Raw genomic sequence first — 27,281 nt, forward strand, 5'->3', positions numbered from 1 at the left:
CCTTCTCCCAAATCGAACTTCCTTTTCCCTCCAATGTGGGACTAAGCAATGGCATTCAAATTCACTTTAATTTGCTTATCATTTCATCTCTTTCACCAAGTCGTCCCATTTTGCCTAGACAAGACACTTTATTAAAATGCAAATAACACATAATGTGAGCGCCCAACATATAATTGAGAAAATGACTTTAATATAACTTAAGCAATCCCTTTAATAAATCGTCCATATTTCCTTAAGTTATAATCCAACTTTAAACAACATCCTCCAACAAATCGACGCCCTCAAGGTAGCAAATATACTTCATAAAAATATCAATAAAGTGTGTTATGATGTCCAGGGTAATAAAGTGAATTATTTCATAAAATTAACTTATTTATTTCTAAAGCGTCTATCATGCCTTATAAGTCATTCACTTATAAAATATTTTTCCTCAACCATGAAGTCGCCCAACATAAGCTCGGACTTGCCAAAATAGCTCAAAAAATGTTGGAAGACCAATTGCTCAAACTAACCTACCAGAAATAGCCATTTGAACTAACTTGCTGAAATCCTGCTAAAAATAACACTACTAAAAATAAAACTTACTAAAAATAGCATGCTGCTAAAAATAGTAAGTGTGCCCAAATGCATTTTAACCACATTTTGAGCAGTTGTCACAACTTACTAAAAATAGTAAGTTTGGAAAAGTCTTCGGATTCATTTGCATGTCACACCATCACGAGGCTCTCTGAAAACCCCAAAAAATAAGTTGTCCTTGCCCCCACTTACTAAAAATAGTAAGTTAGGAAAAGTCCTCAGATTCAGTTGCATGTCACACCATTGTGAAGCTCTTTGAAAACCCAAAAGGAATCCAGAATCAGAACTATGAAATTCCAACATGCAAGCATGTCACACCATTGCAAAGCTCTCTGAAAACCCAAAAGGAATCCAAAATCAAAATTGTGAAATTCCAACATGCAAGTCACCAAAAATGCCAAAACACCCTCCTAGAAAATAGGAAACCCTTATTCTGCCTCTAACTGACCAACGGGTCTTGGAATGGGCCAACAGTTCCCAAAATAAACTAGAGTGGAAAAGGGGACATTACACATCCTAATGCACTAGTCTAGGATTAGCTAGAAACCTATTGAGAACTTCCATTGCTTGGGCAATGTTTGGCCTCGTACATACCATAGTATATATTAAGTTGCCAACAACACTCATATAAGGAACTTTGGTCATGTCCTCCATCTCTATAGGAGACTTTTGGACAATCCTCCATAACAAGATTCATTCCATGAACAACTGGAACTACTATCTGTTTGCAAGTTGTCATTTTAAACTTCTCCAACATAGATTTCACATATTTGCTCGCTAATCCAAAGATTTCAATTAGCTCTATCTCTTTCGATCTCCATTCCTAGCATGTATCTTGTTGCATCTAGATATTTCATCTCAAACTATGCTAACAATAGAGACTTCAAATTTGAAATCATTCTTTTAACATTCCAAATGAGCATCATATCATCCACATACAAGACAATAATGAGAATGTGACCATTCTTGGATTTGAAATAAACACAATGGTCAAATTCAAACCTGAAAAATCTCAAAGACACACATAGGTGTAAAAATTTTGGTACCACATTTTAGGAGGTTTCTTTAAGCCATAAAGAGATTTCTTCAACTTGCATACCAACTTCTCTTTACATTTCTAGATGAAGTGCTCTGCTGTGACATGTAAATCTCTTCCTCCAAGCCACCATGAAGGAAAGTTGTCTTCACATCTATTCGCATGAATTCCAAGTCACAAGCTACTGCAAGTGATAATAAGAACTGAAAGGATGTTAGCTTAGCTAAAAGAGAGAAAATCTCCCCATAATCAATTCTCTTCACCTGAGAATGTCGCTTAGCAACCAACTGTGTTGTATGCTTCTCAACACTGCCATATGGACCTAGTTTCTTCTTGAACACCCATTTACAACCAATGGGTTTCCATCCCTTTGGCAAAGGTACCAAATCCTATGTAGCATTCTTCTTCAATGCAACCATCTATTTGTTCATGGCTCTCATCTAGGAATCTACATCATGCATGCCCGTAGCCTCTTTAACATTCCTAGGCTCATCGGTGTTAGCAATCAAAGCAAACATGCAACTAGAATCTAATAGTGAATAACCAAACCTTTTCGGTTTCTGGCTAACCCGCATAGACCTCAAAGATTGAGGTTGAGGATCTTGTTCCTCTTCAAAACTCTTAGAGCCTCTAGAGCTCTCCTCATCATCCAGTCCAATAGGAGCACACAGTTCATCTTTCGGGAGTGGGTGGAGCCTGAACTACCTCCTTCTTTTGTTTGTCTTCCTTTTATTTTTGCAAATCAATTGTGGAAGGTTTCAACTCATGAAAGATTACACTTCTACTATAGAGCATCTTCTTTACAATTAGATCCCAAAGCTTGTACCCCTTCACATTGACACCAACAAGACCCCGTGTTCTACTTATTATCTCTATGCGAGGATTATGTTTGGGGAGTGGGTAGGCAACCACAAGCCTCAATGAGAGTTGAAAATAGTAGTTCAATAGGATTGATAAACCCTCCCAATCTACTATTCCTATTACTAACCCTTATAACACAATAGCCTATTGCTTTCAAGTTGTTGCTTGTTTTGTCATTTTTGTTTTCATTTTCAAGTTGCTTATTTAGAGGTGTTGTGCCACCCATTGCCAATAGAAGGAATAAAATATGTAAAAAGGATAATAACATAAAAGGTATGAATAAGCCCTAACGATGTTTTGGCCATTGCCCATGACGCAACTGTGGATAATTTTAGGATGTTTAAATGGGCATTCCATGAAATCAAGGATGTTAATATCAAACTCGGGGCAATCACTAGCAAACAAGATATCCAAGGTGCATATTAGTGGACTGTGGACCAAAGGAGATCAATTGTTGATTTAATGTAGAAAACGGTGAGCACAGTGAGTGATTTGAAAAAAGATTATGATTGTAGAATCTCAATTTCGGAAGACAAACTTAAGAAAGAGTATCAAGGCAAACTGATTCAACTGTAGAGTAAATTCTAGAAAGTTAATGAGAACCTAATCTCTCTGGTTAGCCACAATCACAAGGTGGTAAAGAACTCAGTTGAAATCATAAACACCATGGTTGGAAAATTTGAAATTCTCCATTAGGAAGGGGCTATTCTAGATATGGATATCATTTGACATTGAGAAGAAACAGGAGGAGACGGTTAGGCCCTCTAAGAGAACTAGAGCTAACTTGAAGAAGAAATCTTCCAATCAAGATATACAGGAACTAAAGAAGATTGCTCTCTACATGACACAACTAGAAGTTGAGGCTGCAGAGGCCCTAAAAAAAATGTACTAGATCTTCCTTTTTGTTGTCTTTTTGGTGATTTGTGGTTTTTTGCTGGTCTTTTGCCGACTCTTGATTGCTATTTAAAAATGGGTATATCTGTACACAACATTTAGTTTTAGATCTTTGTTAAAGGGTTTTGGGTCCCTTCAAAACCTATTTGTTCCGTAATCAAAAACATAAAAGGTATGCATATGATATCATACATGCTTGGAGGCCCCCACAAGGAAAAAGAGTGGTTGATCACTTGCTATCCTAGGTTTGAGAGAAAACACACCGAGTCCATCTACTTGAATCTACTTGACACACTCTACTGGTTACTATTTCTTTCTGGTCATTGTTTATGCCTCAAAAACCCTACTAGAAGCCTCAAATAATCCAAATTCGTTTGAATGACCTACACTAAAGTCAAACCAGCCTTGAAAACCTTCCAAAGAAATAATAAAAGCGGTATAACAAGATCCTATTAAATAATAGAGTAAAAGGAAGAGATAAAACTGTCATAAATGATTAACTATACATTTAATTTTTCAGTATGAATCGTTGTATGATATTTATAAATTTTATACCAACATTTATTCAATCTTTTTTTAATGAATAGTGCATTATGTATATATAATATATATTAATTGAAATAAAACTGCTCTAAAGAATGATATAAAGGTTTACAAAAGCAGTCATAATAAAAAAGAAAAATAAATATTTTTCAGAAAATCAAAAGCTGAAAACTGAGAACACCGTATAAAATCATCCAAAGTAACACCTAAATGTGTCTTTCCGTCGTTAGCAAACCAGTAAGCAAAACAGGGCTTACTGAAATTCTATGCGGGATGCTAGTAAGTCTGAACAAGCTCAAAGGAGAGTGCTTTGTACTGAAATTATAGGAATGAATTGGTTGAAACGAACATATGGGTAAAAGTTCCACATCTAATACAGAACATTATTCGTTCCAAAAAACAAAATGCAGTTGGTGAGGATGAAGGGGGCTTTAAAGCAAGTGCTAATCAATGGAGGGAGATTCTATATGAATAACCAACAAAGTATTCGTTCATTTTTTGTCTGAAATTCAATCTAAAATGCTGCTCTTTACTTACAGCGTCAAGTCTCAGTCGCAGTCCATTAACGTTTTTCTGTATTGAGTTTGTAGGTTACACTGGTATTTTAAGTACCTGGTCAACAAGTCAAGGATATTCTGTATACGAAGTTAAATTTGAGACGCCCACTACAGCATCGGCTCCCTTTGTGTTGCAACCTCGCGTGGTGGTTTATGATGGAGTCTGCCATCTTTGCAACAGAGGTAACATTATTTTCTTGCTAAACCCATCTTGATTCGTTTGCTCTTCGTATTTGCATTTTAAATTGTACGCACCAGTTCAAAAAATCTTTAAAGAAAAACTTTAGAAAGCCATTTTTAGTTTTGCAGCCTTTTTTCTCTGTAATTTCAATTGCATTCTGGAAATACAAAATTTTCAATAAATAACATCTTTTGATATTGTTGAAAAGTACGAGGAAGACAATTAATTAAACAGATTGTTTATAGTCATGGAAAATTTGGTGGTTTCCGTCTTTTGGTACCTGATTTTTTGGTTTTCGGTTGGGAGGAGGAAGAGGGTATTACGAGATAATGTCACCCTGTGTCAATCTAATATGATAGAGAAGGGAAATGGGATGCGAATGGGGAAGCTCATGTACAGTTAAAGCTTCTAACGCTTGGCGAACTGCATTTTTGTTGGTGTAAATAGGGGTGCAGTGGGTTATTAAAGCAGACAAGAACAAGAAGATTAGGTTCTGTGCTGTTCAATCCAAGGCTGCAGAGCCATACTTGATAGCTTGCGGACTGGACCAGAAAGATGTTTTGCGGCGCTTTTTGTTTGTAGAGGGACCTGGTTTATGCCATCAAGCATCAACAGGTATGTGCATTGCTTAAACTATCCTCATCATTATTTGTTTGGTCCAAATTGATACTAGTGCACTATGTGTGTCTCTTCTCAATAACTTTCTAATAACAGGTTATTCACTACATAAGTTCAGCTCGAAAAAAATAGCTGTTTTGCTAATATAGGAGATTATGAGAAATGAAATAAAATGCAAAAGTTCAAATGGGCTATTCAAAGAATTGCTTGCATTAGGTCCAGTACTTCCAAGGTTTCTACAAAGAAAGGAAAGGTTAGGGATGCTATAATTCAATGCATTAAGGCATTTCAATTAATAATGGCTGAAGTGTTATGTACACGATTCATGAAATTTTTTCTAGTGCTTAAACAAGTTCTATTCATATTGATATTCCCATGATCTCAGTTTAGGGTTTCCTAATCAAATTATAGCTTCATTTTCTTAGAATTTCAACCTTTTAGTTTTCTGCTGTGAATTGAAATACTAGAGTATGAATCAAAATGGAAGAGACTTAATTTGTTTGGCTTGTAGAGGAAATTTTTACCAATTGAAAGATTCAATTATTTTTGTCGATAATTGCTTCCAGTTTAAAAATAACTAGGATTTGTTCCATAATTGGAAAGTCATTTTTCCAAATATTTGTTGAAAAAGTACACCGATTCTTTTTTAACTGTCTTGCATGCTGTAGATAAATTCAATCTTTGGTGTACACTAACCAACATCATATCTCAGAACAAGCATTCACTATCTCTACTTAAGAAAAATTGTCTTAAGTCTTTCAGTAGAAATCTTATTAAATACCCAAGTATTGTCCACAGCACAACTAAGTTCAGAAACAGGTGGGCTCTGATACTTGAATATTTTCATAGTTTCATAGGCCTATTAGTGTAGGAGCCCCTAAGGAAATATCTAATGGTGCTGACAAAACAGGAGACTGGATCTGAGTCTTAGGTATATTTTACATCAGAGAATCCCCCAGTCACGACATCTCAGCTAATTTGCTTTCCTTTTTTTAAGCAAAAGCACAAACTCAAAGGAAAAAACAAGTATTAAAGGCCAGGGAGGTTTTAATTCCTTACATGCAATCAATATAATACATTATCTCACCTAAATTTTCTTAAGATTTTGACACATTGTTTTGGATCTTCAGCTATGGCTATTTTGTTAACATCACTCCGTAACCAGAGATATTATTAGTTAAGTCACCATGGTTAAATGCTAATAGATATTTCCAATGACAACCTGTATTGTCCAAATCACAAATGCAACAAAGAAAGAGATGAAATAGGGCTAGGGTTATATTTTTACCAAAATTAAATATCCTTCTTAACAAGATGATCCCTGATTTAAACCCTGCAACCATAACCAAGGATATGTATACTTTTCAAATCACTAGGGTTAGATGATATCATGCAACAATCTCAAATCAATAAATAGACAAATTCTATTTTACTCCCTACTATTAAAACACATTAGGGTTTGGAGGAAGAAGCATGATAGGTCTGCCTGAAGCCATCCCCACACTAAGCCCAAGAGCAGACACTTGCCCTCTTGGCCCCAGTGGCAGGCAACATGAGCATCCACTTGGGGTGGTCTACCTAGTGGGGTGCTTGTACCTGCTTTCCCTATCCATGCCTCATGCCCTAAGGTCAATATTCATTCATTGTAGGGTTAGGAGAGGAGATCGCAATAGGGGCCATTTAATCTTCCTATCTAAGCCCAAGAGTGGATCTTTGCCCTGTTGGCCCCAGTGGCAGGCAACATGGACATCCACTCAGGGTGGCGTACTTAGATGGAGATCTTATCATTACTCCCCTTCTTACATCTTCTTCCTCCCCTATGTGATTGGGGTTACAAACAGATTCATGATCAGACATATGCATTTAATAATCAACATATATACATGAGAGATTGTATCATAAATGCTGATTAATAGTGCATAGGCTAAATATATACCACAAGTAAATGTTAAGATTATTAGATGTTGGATATAACCGATCTGAATCAGATTAGGGAGAATCTGATCTCAATAGTGTATCTGCTGTTTACACATTTTCTGATCTGGTTATTGTCTCCTTTCGTTGATTGCTATAATTGTTTTGAAGTCGATAGTGATTGATTATGGACTGAAGAAGTCTTCTCTTAAGACTGCCCCTTATACTAAAACAGGTCTGCCCATTGTGTCTGATCTGAAACTTGCTCACGAAGGCTACTTAAGTCTGCTTTTGAGTTCTGCTTATAACTCCCTTTTTAGGAATTATATTCCATCCAATGCCGCCTAATAAAACTAAAAGGATCTTTTATTTATACCCATCCAAGCAACTCTTCAATCAAAGGTTGCATCTCCTCAACCACGTTGGCCAAAGCAGTTTGTATTATGAGGTTGGCTAAGAGAGAAACATACATATTTTATTTTATTTCTTTGTTGACTTGCCCAAGGTGGGCGCTCAAGCCAAGGATGGGTCGGCCAAGAGAACTATATTTTATTGAGTAAATGTATTTGTTAACGATGCGATCTGCCTTGGGTTGGCCCTATTGTGTGGCAATATTCTTATTGGGGGTGTGTATATATATATATATTTTTTTTTTATATTTTGTTTTATTCATTCTATATTGTCTTTTACCCCTTAGGGTCGGCCCCAAGCATTCCTTTATTTGCCTATACTTGATTATATAAAGCAGCAACTAGGGTTTTTGAATGTTGCAACTAGGGTTTATGAATGCCGTGACCTGGATTTTTGAATGTTACAATTAGGGTTTTAGGATGGGGCATGACAGTCCACCCTTCTCAATATTGCTTGTCCTCAAGCAATTTTAAAACTGGAATGACTATGTTGATGTCTTAATAGGAAGATGAAAATTGATCACCTAATTCACTCCTGCTGCGCTATTCTGATTGATTTGTACAGCTTAACCAAGGTATTGAAAGTTTGCAATGTTTTTAATTTTAAGACAAGTTTTCTCTCGTCTTTATTTTCTCATCAATTGAGAACATAACATATATTAAGATGAGGATTAGAAGCATGACACACATCTATGACCCTAAATGCAATGTTCTTTTCTAAACAAGTTCATATTCTTTTGGTTCACTCCCCTTATTCTCATATTCTAGATCAACCAAAATAGAAATCTCATGATGTTAGGAATATGTGTACTGAATCCTAATTGTTTGGGTTGTGAGTTTGTCTGTTTAATATTTATAAACTTGACCTAGTGACAAATCATTGCATACAATTTGGTTCTGATTAAATATTAGTTATTCCTTTGCAGGAACCTATCCTGTCAAACCGTGTTTGGGGGTTGGTTTCCTCTTATTTACTTGAATTATGTTTACATTTATATGGTTGGTTAAGTCTGTTATGTTTGGAGGAATCAAATCCTCTGTTGAACAAAACCTGTACTAGTGAGAGCTATCTCTCTTAATAAGCTGATCCATTCAAAATGATATTGTTCCCTGTCATTCTTGATTGAGTCTTTGACCATGGTGTTTCACCGTCTATTCCCTTTTCAAGTCCAGGATGTATATAGGTTTCCAGCCTATAGATTTTTATAACATATAATTATGTTTACATGATTTTGAGAATTTGATTTGTGGAAGTTGTCACCCTGAGCTCTTGTTCTGTAATTTCAATCAATATCTTTCCATGTAAAAGTTTTACAACTAAAATGTTTTTGAAATGACCCCCTTACTTTTTTTTCAATTTTAAACACCACAATGAACCTGTTAAGGTTAGGAAAGAGAAATACAATACTGCTGAAAGGTAACCCTTCCACTTTCTGATCACCAAGAGCCCAGTGTGGGTGATGTGAGAGCATACGGTGAATAGGGGATCGTTAGCTCCAAAACAAACTGAAGTACAATGTTGGGCTGGCTCTCCAAAACAAACTGAAGTACAATGTTGGGCGACAAGCCAGCCCCTTCCGCTTGTCCAGCGAGCAATAACAACTTAACGTAAAAATCACTCTACCACTTTTCGGCGGAAGGACAATAATTACAATACTGAAAATAAGATCACTCAACCACTTATTCAGTGGGAGGACTGTGAAACCAACTGAAACTAATAAATAGGCGGCTAAGCCAGCCTCTTCCACTTCTTCAGTGGGAATACAAAATATAAAATGCAATAAAACGAAGGCTGATAAGTACTACTGATTTCAGCGTTACAATGAGAGCATTAGCTTACAGATTACAATAGGAAATTGATACCAAAACACACCAAAATGTTAGGAATTGATCCTCTAACAAATATGAGCCATCCAACATATGAAAAGTATCCAAACAGGTAAATAACTTGGGTCTGATATAAAGAACAACAAACTGAAATAATAGACCAGCAAGAAGAGAAATCACCTAGATGCTCATAACTTCGCCCACACAACTCCAAAAGACTTGAAATCAAATGTAAATGATCCCTGAAGAGGAGGCGCTCAAGTCAAGACCAACCACCAGCAGCAAATCTGATCAACACACTAATGCATGCTTCCCAAGGCATTCACATACATGGTACGACCAGGTAAGGAGGGCAATTTTGTTAATAAAATCCAAATCAACACCAAACAGCATGAAACTTAGCAAAAGGAAACGCCTAACCAAGAGGAAAACATAGGAAAAATACCCAGAAGCAGCAATTGAACTCTCAGAGACTTATGAATGAATTTCATGATCAACTCCATAACAAACAACAAACTCTAAAACTGAAAACAACACTCCAAAATTAGAAAGCATCAAATACCTTCATCTTCGTTGAGCTCAATTTGCTCCTCTGAATGAGAAATAGTCACAATGTTCAGTTAGGGGCTATCTTTCAAGCACGAAACTAAAGGAGGCTAGGAGGTATGCATTCCTCGAAGCAAAAGTCTGGAATGATTTCGATAGCACTTCGTTATGATAAGCAATAGATAGTCTCAAATTAAGGCCAAGGCACTTATTTATAACTTTCGCCCAAATCGAACCTCCTTTTCCCTCCAATGTGGGACTTTACAATGGAATTCAAATTTACTTTTTTTTAATTTGCATTTCATTTCATTTCATCCTTCACCAAGTCGTCCCATTTTGCCTAGACAAGACACTTTATTAAAATGCAAATAATTCATAATATGAGCGCCCAACGTATAATTGAGAAAATGACTTTAAATATAACTTAAGCAATCCCTTAATAAATCATCTTTTTTTGACTTAAGTTATAATTCAGCTTTAAACACCATTTTCCATCAAATACTAACACGCCAAAATAAGCTCCAAGAATATGGGAGATCAAACTTAGAGAACTGCCCTGCCAGATATAGCCATTGCACTGAGCTGCAGAAACCCTTCCAAAAATAGGACTGCTATAAATAACACTTACTAAAAATAACATATTGCTAAAAATAGTGTGTCCAAATGCATTTTAACCACATTCTGAGCAGCCGTCGCAACTTACTAAAAATAGTAATTCCGGAAAAGTCTTCAGATTCATTTGCATGTCACACTATCGTGAAGCCCTAAAAAAACCTAGAAAAACCCAAGAAACTGAGCCATCCTCGCCCCCACTTACTAAAAATAGTAAGTTTACTAAACTTTATTGCTTGTTATGCATGTACCATCATTGTGAAGCTTTCTGAAAACCCAAAAGAAATCCAGAATCAAAACTGTAAAAATCCAACATGTAAGCCACCAAAAACACAAAGACATCCCCCTAGAAGTAGGAAACCCTAATTTCTGCTTCCGACTAGCCTACAGGTCTCTGGAATAGGCTAACGACCAATTGAACTGATTATTGCTAAGAAGGGGACATTATAGTCCGCCCTCCCCAAGATTGCTTGTCCTCAAGCAACTACAAGTCTGGATGCTGCAGAATCTCCTCATTCTCCCAAGTAGTATCTTCTATAGGCAAATTCTTCCACTTCACCAAATACTCCTTGATTGCCCTCCTCAAAGAGTGTTCTTTGAAATCAATGATTTCCTCTGGAATCAACACCAACTGTCCTTCCTCATCCAAGGGAGGTAAGTTTGAAGAGACCACAACATTGTGTCCAAGTGCCTTCTTGAGGTGAGACACATGGAAGACATTGTGAACCTTGCTAGTTGCTGCAAGCTCCAACTCGTAAGCCACTGCACCAACTCTCCTGATGACTCTGAACGGCCCATAGAAACGTGGCTTGAGTTTCTCCGCTCCATTCTTCTTGAGAGTGGATTGTCTGAAAGGTTGAAACTTAAGATAGACCATGTTTCCAACCTCACATGTGCGCTCTATACGTTGTTGATTAGCGTACAACTTCTGCAGATTCTGTGCAATCTGGAGGTTATTCTTTAAAGCCTTCAAAATATCCTAACACTGCTGCACCATATCCTTTGCTTGGGGGGCTTTGCTATCACCAAACATCAAATCAGCAAAGCTAGGGGCCTCATAACCATAGAGTGCCATGAAAGGAGACATTTTGATGGACGTGGTAGTGTTGACGTGTATTTTGTACACAGCCTAACACAGAATAAAATACCTAAGGGTATCTTATCCTCTCTTGAGAAAATAGTCTCTAACTGCTGAAGATTCGCGTAAAGGATCAGTTAGGTAGACTCCAAGGTTCTTTTAGTAGGGTCTCTACGTGTGGACAAGCTCCAGTGGTATGATGTGATTTGCTGGGATCACAAGGGGACTTACATGTGATGATTGAACTTCCGATCTGCTTTGCTGGACACAGGCTCTGACTAACTTAGATTAAAAAAAGGGAAAAAGGAAGGGGGTGAAGAGAGGATCTATTCCTAATACTAAGAATGTAGGAGCAATGATTTGATTTTTGATGAAACTCTAACTAGATCTTGTTTTGACATCAATGGAACATCTACACAAGACTAGTGCGATCTTCTAAGGGAGCTTTATGATGTTCAAATCATCACCGCAGGCATAGATACCATCCAAGTTGATGCATATCAATGAAGAGGCAACAATTTGAAATTGAGCTTAAGCTGAACGATTCCAGTTGACTACACAAGGCAAGTCTGCAATCAACAAACTGCTAGTAGTATGGATATACGAATTCCACCATTAATCAATCACATTTCCTCCATTCATCTAATCATCTACCATCTAGGATTGAAGACTCAACAAGAAACCATGCAAATTGCAAGAAAACGACATATTTCACCATTACTTCAATGAAAATGGAGTTTGTTTACAATCAATGGCAACAATTTCTTGCCTTGTCCTCCTATTCTACTCTAATTGCTATTCTATTTCTATCTTCTAACTATTCCAACTATTTACATACTATCTCCAACAATTGCTAATTAATTTTTACAAATGAAATGCCTGGGCTTATATAGTACCCACAATACAATTTGATGGCTTAGATCAATTCAAGATCAATGGCCAAGATTTTACAATGAAAACCCTAATTAGGGTTTGTTACAACCATTACATAACATTTAATGCTCGACCAATGATAAAATTGTATTGCTTGGACACATGTCCCTTCTAGAAAAATCGACCAATGGATAGCCGGGGTAGGTACATCGGAGTTTGTGCCACCTTCCATGAGTTAAGTACATTGAATCTGGACATGCTGAGGTGGACCTCACTGATTGGAGAAATGACGACTAGGATGCCACCTCATTTGACACTTGTAACTTGGTAGATATTCATCTTGATGTTGTTGAGAAACTTGCTTTAATTAATTCATCTGGACCTATTTTGCTTCTTCAACGAGCCCTTGTTCTAACTCCTTGCGTCCTTGATGTGTAGGAAGATGATGTACCTCGCCTTGGAACGTTGGATTGAAAGAGGTTGCCCATGTCCTGGCTAAGACCATCCTGGCGAAGACCGTCCTGGCGAAGACCGTCCTGGATCCAGCTTGATTTTCCTTGAAGAGACCTCCATTTGATGCCTACACAACATTTCAAAATTAGTACCATGATTTTGCAATACATAACATAAATTAGAGAGCAATTTTTTAGGAAACTTAATGATAAGTCCTTTATTAATCATTTCCTAAAAACGATTGAGCTAAGGAAAAACAAAATTTCAAAATTCAAAATTTAAGCTATGACGATCAAAATTCAAAATCAATAAAACAAATATCGCCATACCTCAGTAGAGAGCTAACTCTAAAATGCAAAATGAAGAAAATCGCCTAGGCAAAATTTGAAATTAGATAGTCTTGATGTGATCTTCAAAAGAACGTTCCTCTTATCAACTTTGCCACCCTTCAAGTCTTGGACGTGATCTCTAATGCCTTGGCAAATTCGCTCAAATGTTCATACCTCCTTGGATAGTACTTCACGCCACCTTGCTTTGAAATGAAAGTTCGCACCTCTCAAACACAATTCGCACTATTCCCTTTGTCTTCCTTAAATCGCACTTGAGATGATAAAATGACAATGTGAAAATAATGATCTTCACCACCCTCTTTTATAAGCGCTTACCACCAATTTGCTTAGGCCGACTTTGGTAAAAAAATAAGGCAATTTAAATGATTTTTAAAACAAATAACAAAGGCCGACCTCTAAAATACCAAGCGCTCCCTTTTGATTTTTATTAAATTAATAATTAATTATTAAATGCCTTTATTTTTAATTAATAAATTTCGATTTTTTACAAAGGCAAAAATAATTAATAAATACATACCATGCGCTATTTAAATGCTTTTAATTAAATATCGATTTTTTCCAAGCATTTAAATAAATTCAAAAAATGTGTTTGAGCGCCAAATTTTGAAGATGAAGGATACGTACCTCATCGCCCTGGTCCCTGACTGAGGGACAGGAGCGATCCATTACCTTGGTCATGATCCTTGCATATTTTACGTCCAAGGTCTTCATTTCTACGTTGAATTTGCCATTTTCCTTGGGATCTTCGAACTTGATTGACTTATCCTTGTGATTGAATGTCCTTTTGTGGTGATATCGCCCTAGTCCCTTGAAGAGGGACAGGAGCGATCCATGTGTTCTAGCTAGAATTTGCCATCTTTCAACCTTTGTTCCTCGTTCATTATCTTTCAAATGGCGTCCTCGATCTTGCCCACCCTTGCATTGTCTTGATTTTGAAGGAGCATAAGTGTTTTAATAGAAATCGCTTTGGTCCTTGTCCAAAGGACAGGAGCGATATGAGCTTCTTAGCATGTTTGACAATGTTTGGACGTTCGAAACTTTGGCATGTGATCTTCAAAAAACGCCTTGGACCTTGTATAACCTTTTGAAGTCCTGACTTGGTATGAACTTGAAGCAAAACGAAGAGTCCAAAGCAAATCGCCCTGGTCCCTTGGAGAGGGACAGGAGCGATATGGTCTCCATGTTCAATTTGATGATCATTTTACGTTCAAAATCTTTGTGTATCGTCTTCAAAAGACACCATAGACCCTCTAAGACCTTGCAAAACTTTGACCTTACGTAAACCTTGCATGAGTTGGCCAATATATCTAATATCGCTCTGGTCCCTTCCTGAGGGACAGGAGCGAACTTCATGATTTTGAGCTTGTCATTGCCTCGTTCAACTTGTCATTGCTATCATCGTGCAAAATAAAGTTCCTTGATCCTTCGTGATCACTTGATGCTTGATAAACTTTCAAATTTTATGCCTTTATGCAAATTTCGCTCTGGTCCCTTCCTGAGGGACAGGAGCGAACTTAAGCATTTTGGTCCTTTGTTGACGTTTGATAATCTTCAATTTGTCCTCAACGGGTTCGATTGACCTCCTTTCTTGCCTTCGAACATAAAATTTGCTTGATCTTTGCCCAGATCGTACCTTATGAAGAATTTCGCTCTGGTCCCTTGGTGAGGGACAGGAGCGCATCGCCTTGGTCCTCCAGTGAGGGACGGGAGCGAAACTTGACTTTTCGCACTCTCTATCAGGATAACTTTCATGGAATATAACATTTAAGTATAAGTGACATTTCCTTCTATGTTTCTTCTTTCTTATACTTTAAGTTATATTCCATATATACTTTCAGGATGTTTGAGAGTGGTTTCAGACCTCCAGGAGTTATATTGCAAAATCTAGTTTTTGGAGGTTTTTTCAGTTTCCAGACTTAGTCAAATTTCAGGATCAGGGCATTCCAGACTTAGCCAAATTTCAGGATCAGGACCTCACTCAAGCCGGACTTGCCACCCTGTTGATCTCCCCGACAGCGCTTCAAATTATATTCATTTGATAAAATGCACCTCTTTGGACCTTTTCACATCGTCAAGACGTTAAAATCTTGCAAGGACAAAGCAAAATCTGATTTGTAGCTCCGGTCCTTCACTGAGGGACAGGAGCGATTTTTCTCCTGGAGGCATTTCTGTGCTCATGAAAATCTTCAATTTATATTCAATGGAAAGATCTTGCCTTTCTCCATCACTTCCAATTCGTAATTCATCTTGACCCTGCAGGAATAGTAAAATATTTGAAAACGAGCTCCCGTCCTTCACTGAGGGACAGGAGCGATTTTGCTCCTACAGGCCAAAATATCATGATTTTACACATTTTATCACTTCACAAGGCGAAAACAAATCATTTGAAATGCCTAGGATCAAAATTCAAAAAAGTCAAAATTTGGTCAAAAATATTCAATCGGACAAAAAAATCACATTTCATCTTCAACACTTAGACAAATTTAAGCTCTGCATCAACATTCCAATTGAAAATTAGACCATTCTGGCGAATTCATTGCATTCAAAATTTGCATCCTATGAAAGGAAGCTCAAAAAGCTCTCAAAACTGACTGGATTCTGGCCTGAAAAGACGGTAATTAAAACCCTAGGGCTTGACCCTAAATCCAGACAACTAACAAACTAACAAAATCCTAAAAAAGCAAAGCGAAAATGAACAAAACGAGCAAAAAAACATGGGTCCCCATTTGCAATGGGGCGATGTGTGAAAACGTCACAACAGGTAGGAGGAATTGTAGCAGTACTCTCCTAAGTGTAGCCATCTCACCCAAGCTTTCTGCTGCTCTGAGACATAATTCCTGAGCTAGCCCTCCAACCACTTGGTTACAATCTCGGTTTACCCATCAGTTTGTGGGTGATAGCTAGTGTTTGGAGTGAGCACTGTACCACACAATTTGAAAATCTCTTGCCAAAAAGTACTTAGGAACTTGCTGCCCCTATCACTTACAATGTTCTTTGGCAGCCCATGCAGTGTAAACACCTCGTGAAAGAATACACCAACAACTTGAGCTGTTGTAAATGAGCTAGTAATGGCATAAAAATGAGCAAACTTGGTCAATCTATCCACCACAACATAGATACAATCCTTGCCATGAGCTCTCGGCAACCCCGTGATGAAGTCCATCGAAATATTCTCCCACTTTTGATTGGGAATAGGTAGAGGTTGCAACAAACTAGCTGGAAGAGTATGCTCATTTTTGTTCAGCTGACAAGTGTGACACTCCTTAATGTAGCTCAACACATCATTTTTCAACCCCTTCCAAGAGAACCTCTCATAAATTTGTCTATAGGTCTTGAAATTTCCTTGATGACCTGCAAGAGGAATGTCATGGAAAGTGTGCGAAATCTTCTTCTTGAGCTTAGATTCAGGCAACAAAAAGATTCTTCCTTTGTAGTGTATCAACCCATCAACCACCTTGTACCTTTCATCATGAAAAGTACCCTCAATAATGCTGGTTGCAAACTGATTTTTGGCATAATCAGCAAGCAACAAGTCCTTCCAATTTGCAATAAGCTCACACAGTGAGTTCAAGTGAGGCCTTCTTGAAAGTGCATCTGCCACTATGTTGTTTTTGCCCTTGACATACTTGATGTCAAAATCGTAAGCTTGTAACTTACTCACCCACGTCTGCTGCCTTTCATTCAAATCCTTTTGGTGCATAAAGTGTTTGAGACTATTGTGATCTGTTTTGACAACAAATTTGCTCCCCACCAAGTATTGTCTGAACTTGGCCAATGCATGCATGATCGCAAGCATTTCCTTGTCATAGATGGAGTAAGTCCTTTCAACTCCTCTTAGTTTTTTGCTCTCAAACACAATCGGATGCTTCTCTTGCATCAAAACAACACCAATACCTTCTCCAGATGCATCACATTGCAGCTCAAAGGGCTTGGAGAAATTTGGTATAGCCAAAATAGGGCATGAGCTCATAATCTCCTTGAACTTGTCAAACACACCTTGTGCCTTTTCTGACCAAACAAAAGCTCCCTTTTTAGTGAGATCTGTAAGGGGAGCAACGATCTGAGAGTAGCCCTTCAAAAATCTCCCGTAGAAGCCGCAAAGACCCAAGAACCCCTTCAGTTGTGTCAAGCTCTTAGGTGGTGGCCAATCAACTATTGCCTTGATCTTTTCGGGATCAACCTTTACTCCATCCGCACTGATGATATGACCAAGGTAAAGCAGCTCCTTCATCCCAAACTCACACTTGGATTCTTTGGCAAACAATGATTCTGACTCCAGAATGTTGAGCACTTCATCCAAGTGCTCCCTCCAAGATTTGCTGAAGATGAGGATATCATCAAAGAAGATAAGCACAAACTTCCTGAACTGCTTTTGAAAGATCCTGTTCATATAGGATTGGAAGGTAGCAAGAGCATTAGTCAACCCAAAGGGCATGACTAGTGTTGTGACGCATTCACACATCGCCCCATTGCAAATGGGGACCCCCACTTTTTTTGTGCTTTCTAGGTTAGTTGCCTTAGCTTAGTTGTCTTAGTGTTGTCGTGTCTTTGCTATTAGCCTCTTACATGTAATTGCATCGGGGTCAATCAGGTCTCTCTCTTTAGGATGAAATGAGATACAACCCTATCTTCAAATGGTTTCCCTTGTTCTAGAGCAATTCCAATCGCCATGACTTAGGATGATACTCATGAGTTAAGAGCTATGTAACAAAGGTGGAACTGTCGCAATCTCTTGGCTTAGGTCAATGAGGGTTTGAAAAGAGCAGGAGGAACGTGAATGAAGATTTGTCACAATTACATCAAGATCTAGTACAAAGGAACCTTAGATGGCTGATTTGGTGAGCAAAGATTTTAACAAAGGATGAAGTTTGAATCACGATTTGCCTAAAAGGTGAAATATGGAAAACTTAACCTTAGAATCTTGATGAAGCTTTGGATGCAAATGGATTGCAAAGATCCCCTAATTAGTTGACTAAGAAGTGGATTGTAAAACTAGTCAAGTTGGTTGATCAAGTGTTAACTTGCAAAGATGAGTGCAAAATCCGCCATCCTGATCAAGTTGCAATGGTATCCCAAATTTCCGCCAAGGTGAAGAATTGCAAAGGTAAGTCAAAAGGCCACCTTGATAATTAAGTTGCAGTGGTATCTCAAAAATCCGCCAAGGCCTTAACTTGCAGTGCTCCTTCAAAGAGACGATCCAAGTATTACATGCAAAGGTCATCAAAATTTCCGCCTTGATCTTGAACTTGCAATTGTCTTTCAAAATACTGTCAAAGTGAGGAATTGCAAAGGTGAGTTAAAATTCTGCCATCTTGATCAACTTGCAATGGGGTCTTGATATGTCGCCTAGGTGTTGAGTTGCAATGCCTCTTCAAAAATCCGACTTGATGCTAATCTTGCAATGGTACCTCAATTTGCCGCCTAGGAGATGGAATGCAAAGGTAAGTTAGAAATCCGACCAAGTATTGAAGTTGCAAAGGTGTTAATGAACATCGCCAAGATCAACACTTGCAAAGGTGAGTTAAAATTCCGACGTGATGGCTAACTTGCAATGACCCTAAAATGTCGATTTGATGTCTAGTTGCAAAGGTGGTGTAAAAAGCTGATCTAAGGTTTGATTGCAATGATATTCACAAATGCTGCCTCCATCATATCTTTCAAAGGTGTCAAAGAGAGGTCGCCTTAAACTTGGAGATTGAGATACAAAGCTACTTCAAATCTTCCCCTTCAAGCAAAAGTTGCAATGGTCACTTAGAAGTCCGACTTGATTATAAATTGCAAAGGTATCCTTAAATGCCACCTCTAGGCAAAACATGGAAAGCTACTTCAAAATGTCACCAAGTATAGAAAGTTGCAATGACCTCCTAAAAAGCCTATTTGATATGAAGTTGCAATGATGCCTCCAAATGCCGCCAAGGTATGAAGATACAATGCTCTTTAAAGAAGCCACCAAGATGTTTAAATGCAATGGGGTCATGAAATGCCGCCAAGTATATAAGTTGCAAAGGTCTCCCAAAAGGCCGATCAAAACCAAATGTTGCAAAGGGCTTCAACAAAGCCGATTATACTAAATAATGCAAAGCTATTCAAAATAACCGCCCAACATTCAAATTGCAAAGCTATTCAAAATCACCGATTCAACCATCAATTGCAATGGTCTCCAATTTGGCCGCTCAAGTAATGGATTGCAAAGGGGGTCAAAAAGCTGCCTCCTATCAAAACATGCAAATGAGCATGATAAATGCCGAACTTTTAAACATCATCAAGCAAACAATAATATCAAGCCGACTTAGTGAGGTAATGATGAAAAATGGCGACTCTTAGACATTCAACACATATATAAAGGTCATCTCAACATCATTCGATATGTGATTTTGATCAGACTTAAAACAGTCTTTAATCTGAGCTAAGATATCATTTGATCAGATGAATCAAAGCACGTAAGAGGTGAAAGATAAGTAAAATGAAGTATGAGTTATATATATATTTTGATGCCTTCTTGTTTGATTTGCAAGTGACAACAAGAGGAGTATAATACATTAAAAAATATTTCATTACACCGTGGCGACATGAAGAAGTTGGTTGATCAAGACAAGCTTGAAGACCTTCAAGATATCATCGCAAGACGAGGAAATCAAGGCACTGAAACATGAAGGAAAGATAACTTACATGGTGAAAGAATGTTTTACAATCTTGAATTCCCTTCGAGAATCCAAGAATCAAAGCCAATACATTGAGGAGTCTAATCCCACCAAGTGCACCATTCATCAAGTGTATCATGAACAAGGGAAGATCGATCAAAGTCATCACAAAGCCTATATCGAACATGATCAAGGAAGCAGATAGTTTCAGATGAATTAATCAAAGTTTATTAGATCATAACGATGCTTCTCATCATCATCACATTGAACAAACTGGATAATGTTGAGTATCAAGAGATATTGCTCGACGTTCCTTCATGATGATCTATCAAACAAGTGCAAATTGAGGTGGCGTCCCAGTCATCACTCCACCAATCAAGAAGGTCCCGCATCAGCATGTCTTGATTCAATGAACCAAGCTCATCATATGGAGACACAAACTTCGAGATATCTACCCCAATTTCGTATTGCTTCACATTCAGTATTGAATCTAAATGTAATTGTTTCATTGGCTAAGAGGAGTTTGTTGTAACAAACCCTAATTAGGGTTTCATTGTAAATCTTGGCCATTGATTTCAAATTGATCTTGGCCACTCATTGTAATGAGCTCTCTATATAAAGCTCAAACTCTTCATTTGTAGAGGTTAATAATAGAGAATAGTTAGTAGAAGAGAAATAGCGAATAGTAGATAGCAGCTAGAGTAGAATAGGAGGAGAAGGCAAAATTGCCAAAGTTGTAAATAAACTTCCTTTAAGTTGAAGTTATGGTGGAATGTGTTGTTTCTTTACAAGTGCATGGTTTCTTGTTGGATCTTCATGTTAGATGATGAATAATTGGATGAATGAAAGGAATTGTGAATGATTAATGATCAAATTCATATATCCATACCACTAGCAATTTGCTGATTGTGAGTTTGCCTTGCGTGGTCAACTGGAATTCTTAATGAGCTTAACTTCAACTGCTATTCACACTTTGATATGCATTGCCTTGATGGTGTCTTTGTTATTGATAGTGATTTGAACATCACGTACCTACCTTAGGAGATCACACTAAGCTTTGTAGAGTTGTTTGTTGATGGCGAAGCGAAGCTTAGTTGAATTTCATTCAATCGTTCATTGTCTCTTGCATTCTTAGGAGTAGCGTAGTCTTCCTAAACCTTACATCTTTTTTTTTTCTCCCAACAAATAGTTAGAATCTAAGTTCTAGCAGTTCAAGCATTCAAAAATTCAACGTAAGTCCCCTTGTGAATCCAGCATAATCACATTGACCATTGAGCTTATCCACACGTCGTGACCCGACATACAAGAACCTTGGAGTTATCTTAAGTGATCCTTAAGCGAATCTTCATCATTTGAGAGACTTTGATCAAGAGAGGATAAGATACTTTTGGGCATTTTATTCTGTGTTCGCATGTGCATGAAAAACACAACAACAACTAGGAACTCAAAATGCCCAAAGTGGCATCTGAATGCAGTCTTCTCAATGTCTGACTCCCTCATTCGAATCTGATGGTAGCCTGATCTGAGATCAATCTTAGAGAAGAAAACAACTCCATGTAGCTCATCAACGAGCTCACCGATCCCGAGTATGGGGTAGTGATTCTTGATTGTTTTCTGATTAAGAGCTTGGTAATCCACGCACATGCGCATGGTCCCATTCTTCTTCTTCACTAAAACCACTGCAGAAGCAAAGGGGCTCTTACTTGGCCAGATGTATCCCATATCTAAGAGTTCTTTAATAGCTTTTTCTATCTCATCCTTCTGCTTCTTGGGATACCGGGACAGAGTGGTGATGATCGGCTTAGCTCCTTCTTCCAGTTCAATAATGTGCTCAATCCCTCTCTCAGGAGGTCTCCGAGGGGGTGGGCTATCAAAGACTTTACTCCTCTTGGTGATCAATTCTTGAATATCTGGAGGGTAGTATCTCTTTTCTACTATAGGATCGGATGGCATGATCACACATTCCGTTGCCCATTCCACTTGATCATGACGGATCAGCCTCTCCATCCTCTTCAATTACACAATATGGGGGCCTCCTTTAGACATCCCTCTCAACACCACTTTCTTCCCTTCGGCCATAAACTTCAGCTCCATTGTTTGCAGATTGAGAGTGATCTCACCAAGAGATCGCAGCCATTGTATACCAAGTACTGCATCATCAGTACCTCCAAAGCTAGCAACATAGAAGTCATCCTTGACTTCATAATTTCCCAACCTCAACGACATATTGGAAACCATCCAGTTGCAAGAGATAGTAGACCCATTTGCCACCATTATTTTGAATCCATCAACTACTTCGGTTATAAGGCCTCTCTTTGCAACAATTCTTTCATCTATGAAATTATGAGTTGCTCCTGAGTCAATAAGGGCAATGACCCAGTGCTCTCCAAGCACTCCCCTAACTCCGAATGATTCATTTTTATGGAGACTGGAAAGTTGAGCAACTATACCCCCACCTTGGTCATCTTCAACCTCTTCTGGAACCTCTTCGTACTCACTTTTCCCCATATCAGTCTACTGTTCTGAATTTTCAGATTCTGATCTATCAGTAGAATAGGCCTCCATGCAATGCGCATTGCCTTTTCCATAGCACTTATGACCTGGGGCCCATGGTTCCTTGCAAGAGTAACACAAATTCTTCCTTCGGAGCTCTTTTCGGAGCTCATCATCCATCCTAGAAGGAAACTTCTTGGTCTGATTTGAAAATTTCTTCTTGTCCTTTCGATAAGGGAAAGGCTTGGACTGAAATTTTGACTTAGGGGCAGCCAACTCCATGCTTTTTGATTTTTTAATGGCTTCATTTAGAGTTGGTGGATCAAACGCCCTCACCCAACCCTTCAACGGTTCCTCCAATCCTTCAGTAAAAAGGACTACAAGCCTCTTCTCCGTGATGTTTGGCACCATCACAACGAGTTTTTGGAAATCAGCTATGTAGGTGTCCAATGATCCTTGTTGTTTCAGCTATGCAAGCTCACGGAACTTCACCTCAGGGTCCTTAGTGTCGAACCTTTCAATGAGCTTGTTGGCAAACTCATTGTAGGTGACAATCAAACTATGGCCAAGAGTGACCAAACCATGATATCACCATTCGTGAGCAGCCCCATCCAAGTGCAAAGTAGCAAACTTGATAGCATCTTCCTCCGGCATAGGTCTCAAGGACAAATAATTGTCCAACTTTTGAACTCACGATCTAGCAGAACACTTATCACTCTCGTCAAAGTGGGCTAGAGACACCTTTCCAAGGGCTTGTTGATAGTCTCTTGGAGCATAAGAGCGGTTATCATATCTTCCACCTCTCTTCTTCTTTTGGTTCACGAATTGATCCAAGGTGAGGATATCCCGGATCTCAGTGGGAAGAGAAGCATACTCCATGTAACTATTCCTCATTTCATCAGCAGTGAGTATCTCGATTTCAGCTTGTGGCGCTTCCTTGGGCAGGAAAACAGGTTGCAAAGGTCTAGTGATTGACTCTCCAGGTGCTCCTCCATTGTTATTCCCAAGGTTGCTTCCATTTCCTCCATGGTTGTTTCCATTTCCTCTAGGAGTGTTGGAAGTGCTAGCTTCATGTCCATTAGTGGGTTGATTAGGAGTCCCACCAATATTCTAATTAATCTTGGCCAGCAATTGGGACATCATGTCCATCATGGTATCAAACTTCCTTTCTGCTCTTGCTTCAGCGGACTCATTATGTTCTGCCGTTCTCTCCGCCATAGAGTCAACTATTGTCTCTCTATTTCTAAGAACCTCTGAAAAAGTCTCTTCAACCGGCATTGCTGGAATTTGATACTGCTGTCTCTTCTGCTCTCTGTTGTAGTAACGGACTTCTCTATCGCTCATGGAGATCTCTGATCAATTGAACACACAGGCTGGCAGGAAAACCAACTCTGATTCTATTGAAATGACCCCCTTACTTTTTTTCAATTTTAAACACCACAATGCACTCGTTAAGGTTAGGAAAGAGAAATACAATACTGCTGAAAGGTAACCCTTCCACTTTCTGATCTCCAAGAGCCCAATGTGGGTGAGGTGAGAGCATACAGTGAATAGGGGATCGTTAGCCCCAAAACAAACTGAAGTACAATGCTGGGCGGCAAGCTAGCCCCTTCCGCTTGTCCAACGGGCAAGAACAACTTGATGTAAAAATCACTCTTACCACTTTTCAGCGGGAGGACAATTATTACAATACTGAAAATAAGATCATTCGACCACTTATTCGGCGGGAGGACTGTGAAATCAACTGAAAGTAACAGATAGGTGGCTAAGCCAACCTCTTCCACTTCTTCAATGAGAATACAAAATGTAAAATGTAATAAAATGAAGGCTGATCAGTACGACTGATTTCAGTGTTACAATGAGAGCATTAGCTTGCAGATTACAATACAAAGTTGATACCAAAACACACCAAAATGTTAGGAATTGATCCTCTAACAAATATGAGCCATCCAGCATATGAAAAGTATCCAAACAGGTGAATAACTTGGGTCTGATATAAAGAAAAACAAACTGAAATAATAGACCAGCAAGAAGAGAAATCACCTAGATGCTCATAACTTCGCCCACACAACTCCAAAAGACTTGAAATCAAATGCAAATGATCTCTGAAGAGGATGCGCCCAAGCCAAGACCAACTGCCAGTTGCAAATCTGATCAACACACTAATGCACGCTTCCCAAGGCATTCACATACATGGTACGGCCAGGTAAGGAGGGCGATTTTGTTAATAAAATCCAAATCAACACCAAACACCACAAAACTTAGCAAAAGGAATCGCCTAACCAAGAGGAAAACATAGGAAAATACCTAGAATTTCACGATCAACTCCATACCAAACAGCAAACTCTAAGACTGAAAACAACACTCCAAAATCAGAAAACATCAAATAACTTCATCTTCATTGAGCTCAATCTGCTCCTCTGAATGAGAAACAGTCACAATGTTCAGCTAGGGGCTATCTTTCAAGCACGAAACTGAAGGAGGCTAGGAGGTATGCATTCCTTGAAGCAAGAGTTTGGAATGATTTTGACAGCACTTCGTTATGATAAGCAATAGATAGTCCCAAATGAAGGCCAAGGCACTTATTTATAACTTTCTCCCAAATCAAATCTCCCTTTCCCTCCAATGTTGACGTGTTTTTTATGACGGCGTCCAACACAGAATAAAGTTGCCCAACGGTCACTTCACTCTCTCTTGATCAAAGTACGATTGCATGCTGATATTGTAGGAAGATCAGACAAATCGACTCCAAGGTTCCTTTATGCTACGGGTGTGACTCAGTTGGCGGATGTGATTGCTGGTAATCCAAGGGGCCTTACGTATGTCGGAGAAATTTATGTAAGCTCAAGACTTTGTTGACACGGATGATTTGCAATGAAGTTCTAAGTTTTAGATTTTCAGATTATGAAATATGCAGAAAGTAAATAGGAATAGGGTAGAGGGGAACTAAACTAAAGGTAATCTAATCCTAGGAACAAGGAGATGGGACAAACTTGTGCAAAATCCAACCGCGCTTCTCTTCGCCAGCAAAGCACAACTTACACGAAGGCGGTGCAATCTTCTGGGGGAGTGCTAAAGATTTTCAAATCGTCAAAAGAAACCATCAGATAGAACAATCTCTTCTAACAATCGAAGTTGAACATACACTTATAACGAGGCTCAGACTAACTTTGCACGGTATGCAGCAATCAGCTGCACACCAAAAGTATGAGCACGAATTTGGCAACAAGCGATCCTATCAAATCCAGTTCATTTAATTGCATGAAAACAAATCTAATCTATGAAGAGAACGAGACCATGCGAGTTCCAAAACAACACAAGAACACACCAACAATTGAACAATGTATTAAGTGTTTGCTTCAAAAACTCTTAGCAACAATCTCTGATGATAGTCTCTCCTCCTTACAAATGAGGGGGTCACCCCCTTATATAGGCCTCAAGCCCAGATTACATGCAAAACCCTAATTAGGGTTTGCCCAAAAGATTCTCCACACATGATGCAACAAGGTGGGAATCTGCATTAAATAACCCATTATGCCCACTTACAATAAATTTAAAAGGGCCTAAAATAGCGCCCATGATGATGATCATGCCCGAAATATAACTAACGTCGTCATAAATGCCCATCACTCTCCAAGCAACGGCGGCATGCAAGAAGAATCCGTCATAAAACCATTATGAGAGGACGACATGCAAGAAGATTCCCTTATCCTGTGGTGGCATGCGTTGACCGGTCCCGCGCCTAGTCAATGTTCTCTTCAGCCATAAATACGCCATCATGGTTCAGTCAAAAGACTTTCGTCCAAAAACGGACGACCATTATCTCGCTCATTAATGGTGTAAGTAATGAACCTACCGACGACGGCTTCCAATTCTCTGATGGAGACACTTGGCACATTCTCGATGTTGAATTCCATCAAGGCAATCTCCTCTTCGCTTCTGGAAAAGAAACCTTCCCAATCTGCCATGGCCTCCTGTGTTTTCTTCAATTGTTCGTGCAAGTAGTGGCTGATCAATCTAGCCCAGTCAATCAATGTATTAGAATTCATGATCTCGCCAATGTAGAAGAACATCCAAGGCTCGAAGTTCACCGTGTGTGAGCATCCCATTACTTTGCTCAGCATTTTTATCATGTCCACATATTCCTGCTTGAACTCGAAGATTGTGAGAGTTTTGGGCATCTTGGAAACGTGTACTCTAGGTTTTAGCAACCATTGCTTGTTGATCAAATCAGCACACCTGGTGGGGCCTGCTTCATAGACTGCTTGGGCTCCGCTGCTGGTCCTGTATGTCATGGAGTAATGTGAAGGGATTCTGAAGGCTTCACCAACCGCCTCTGGAGTCAATGTTGCTAGTAACTTGCCGTCTGGCGTTGAGATCGTCTTTCGCTCCAGATTGTAACGTGCTGCACATTCCAAGACTAGATCTGGGCATTGAATGGCGGGAGGAAAGCCAGCTGCTGCAACTATTCCACTTCTCACAATCTTGACAGCTGTCGGAGATGGATTGTGTCCTACAGTTCCGAACATTCTTATCTTGAATGCAACCCAGTTGAACGTGCCGAAGTTGGTATCACTGATCTCTTCCCATCTTGAATTCAACCGAGAATGGGGAAGAAAACCCTTCGTCTCTGCTTTGATCATTGCCTGCCTGGAGATAGTAGCTGTCCTGGTAGGTTCCGCCATCTTGGGAATACTTCAAAATGATGAAATAGAGACTAAGTATAGAAAACTTTTCACTTCTTCACTCTTCCTTTCCTGAATCTCGCACGTGAAAATGAAATGTTTTTTCCAACTTATATAAAATTCTCAAGAGGCA

The 27,281-nt window shown here is 38.8% G+C and overlaps 1 protein-coding gene across 2 annotated transcripts in view; it reads left to right on the forward strand.

Moving 5' to 3' along the window:
• Window positions 1–4,120: 4,120 nt before the first annotated feature.
• LOC131064147 (uncharacterized) overlaps window positions 4,121–27,281 on the forward strand; it is an 84,912-nt gene continuing 61,751 nt past the window's right edge. The window contains exons 1-4 of one of the 2 annotated variants that reach the window (XM_057998180.2): window positions 4,121–4,265; window positions 4,321–4,393; window positions 4,501–4,650; window positions 5,096–5,263. In XM_057998180.2, coding sequence (XP_057854163.2) covers window positions 4,330–4,393; window positions 4,501–4,650; window positions 5,096–5,263 — 382 coding nt within the window. In that variant the 5' untranslated portion in view covers window positions 4,121–4,265; window positions 4,321–4,329. Of the gene's footprint in view, window positions 4,394–4,500; window positions 4,651–5,095; window positions 5,264–27,281 lie in introns of both variants that reach the window. The other variant, XM_057998184.2, reaches the window with a different exon arrangement.

This window comes from Cryptomeria japonica, chromosome 1, assembly GCF_030272615.1.
Source record: "Cryptomeria japonica chromosome 1, Sugi_1.0, whole genome shotgun sequence".
Lineage (NCBI taxonomy): Eukaryota > Viridiplantae > Streptophyta > Pinopsida > Cupressales > Cupressaceae > Cryptomeria > Cryptomeria japonica.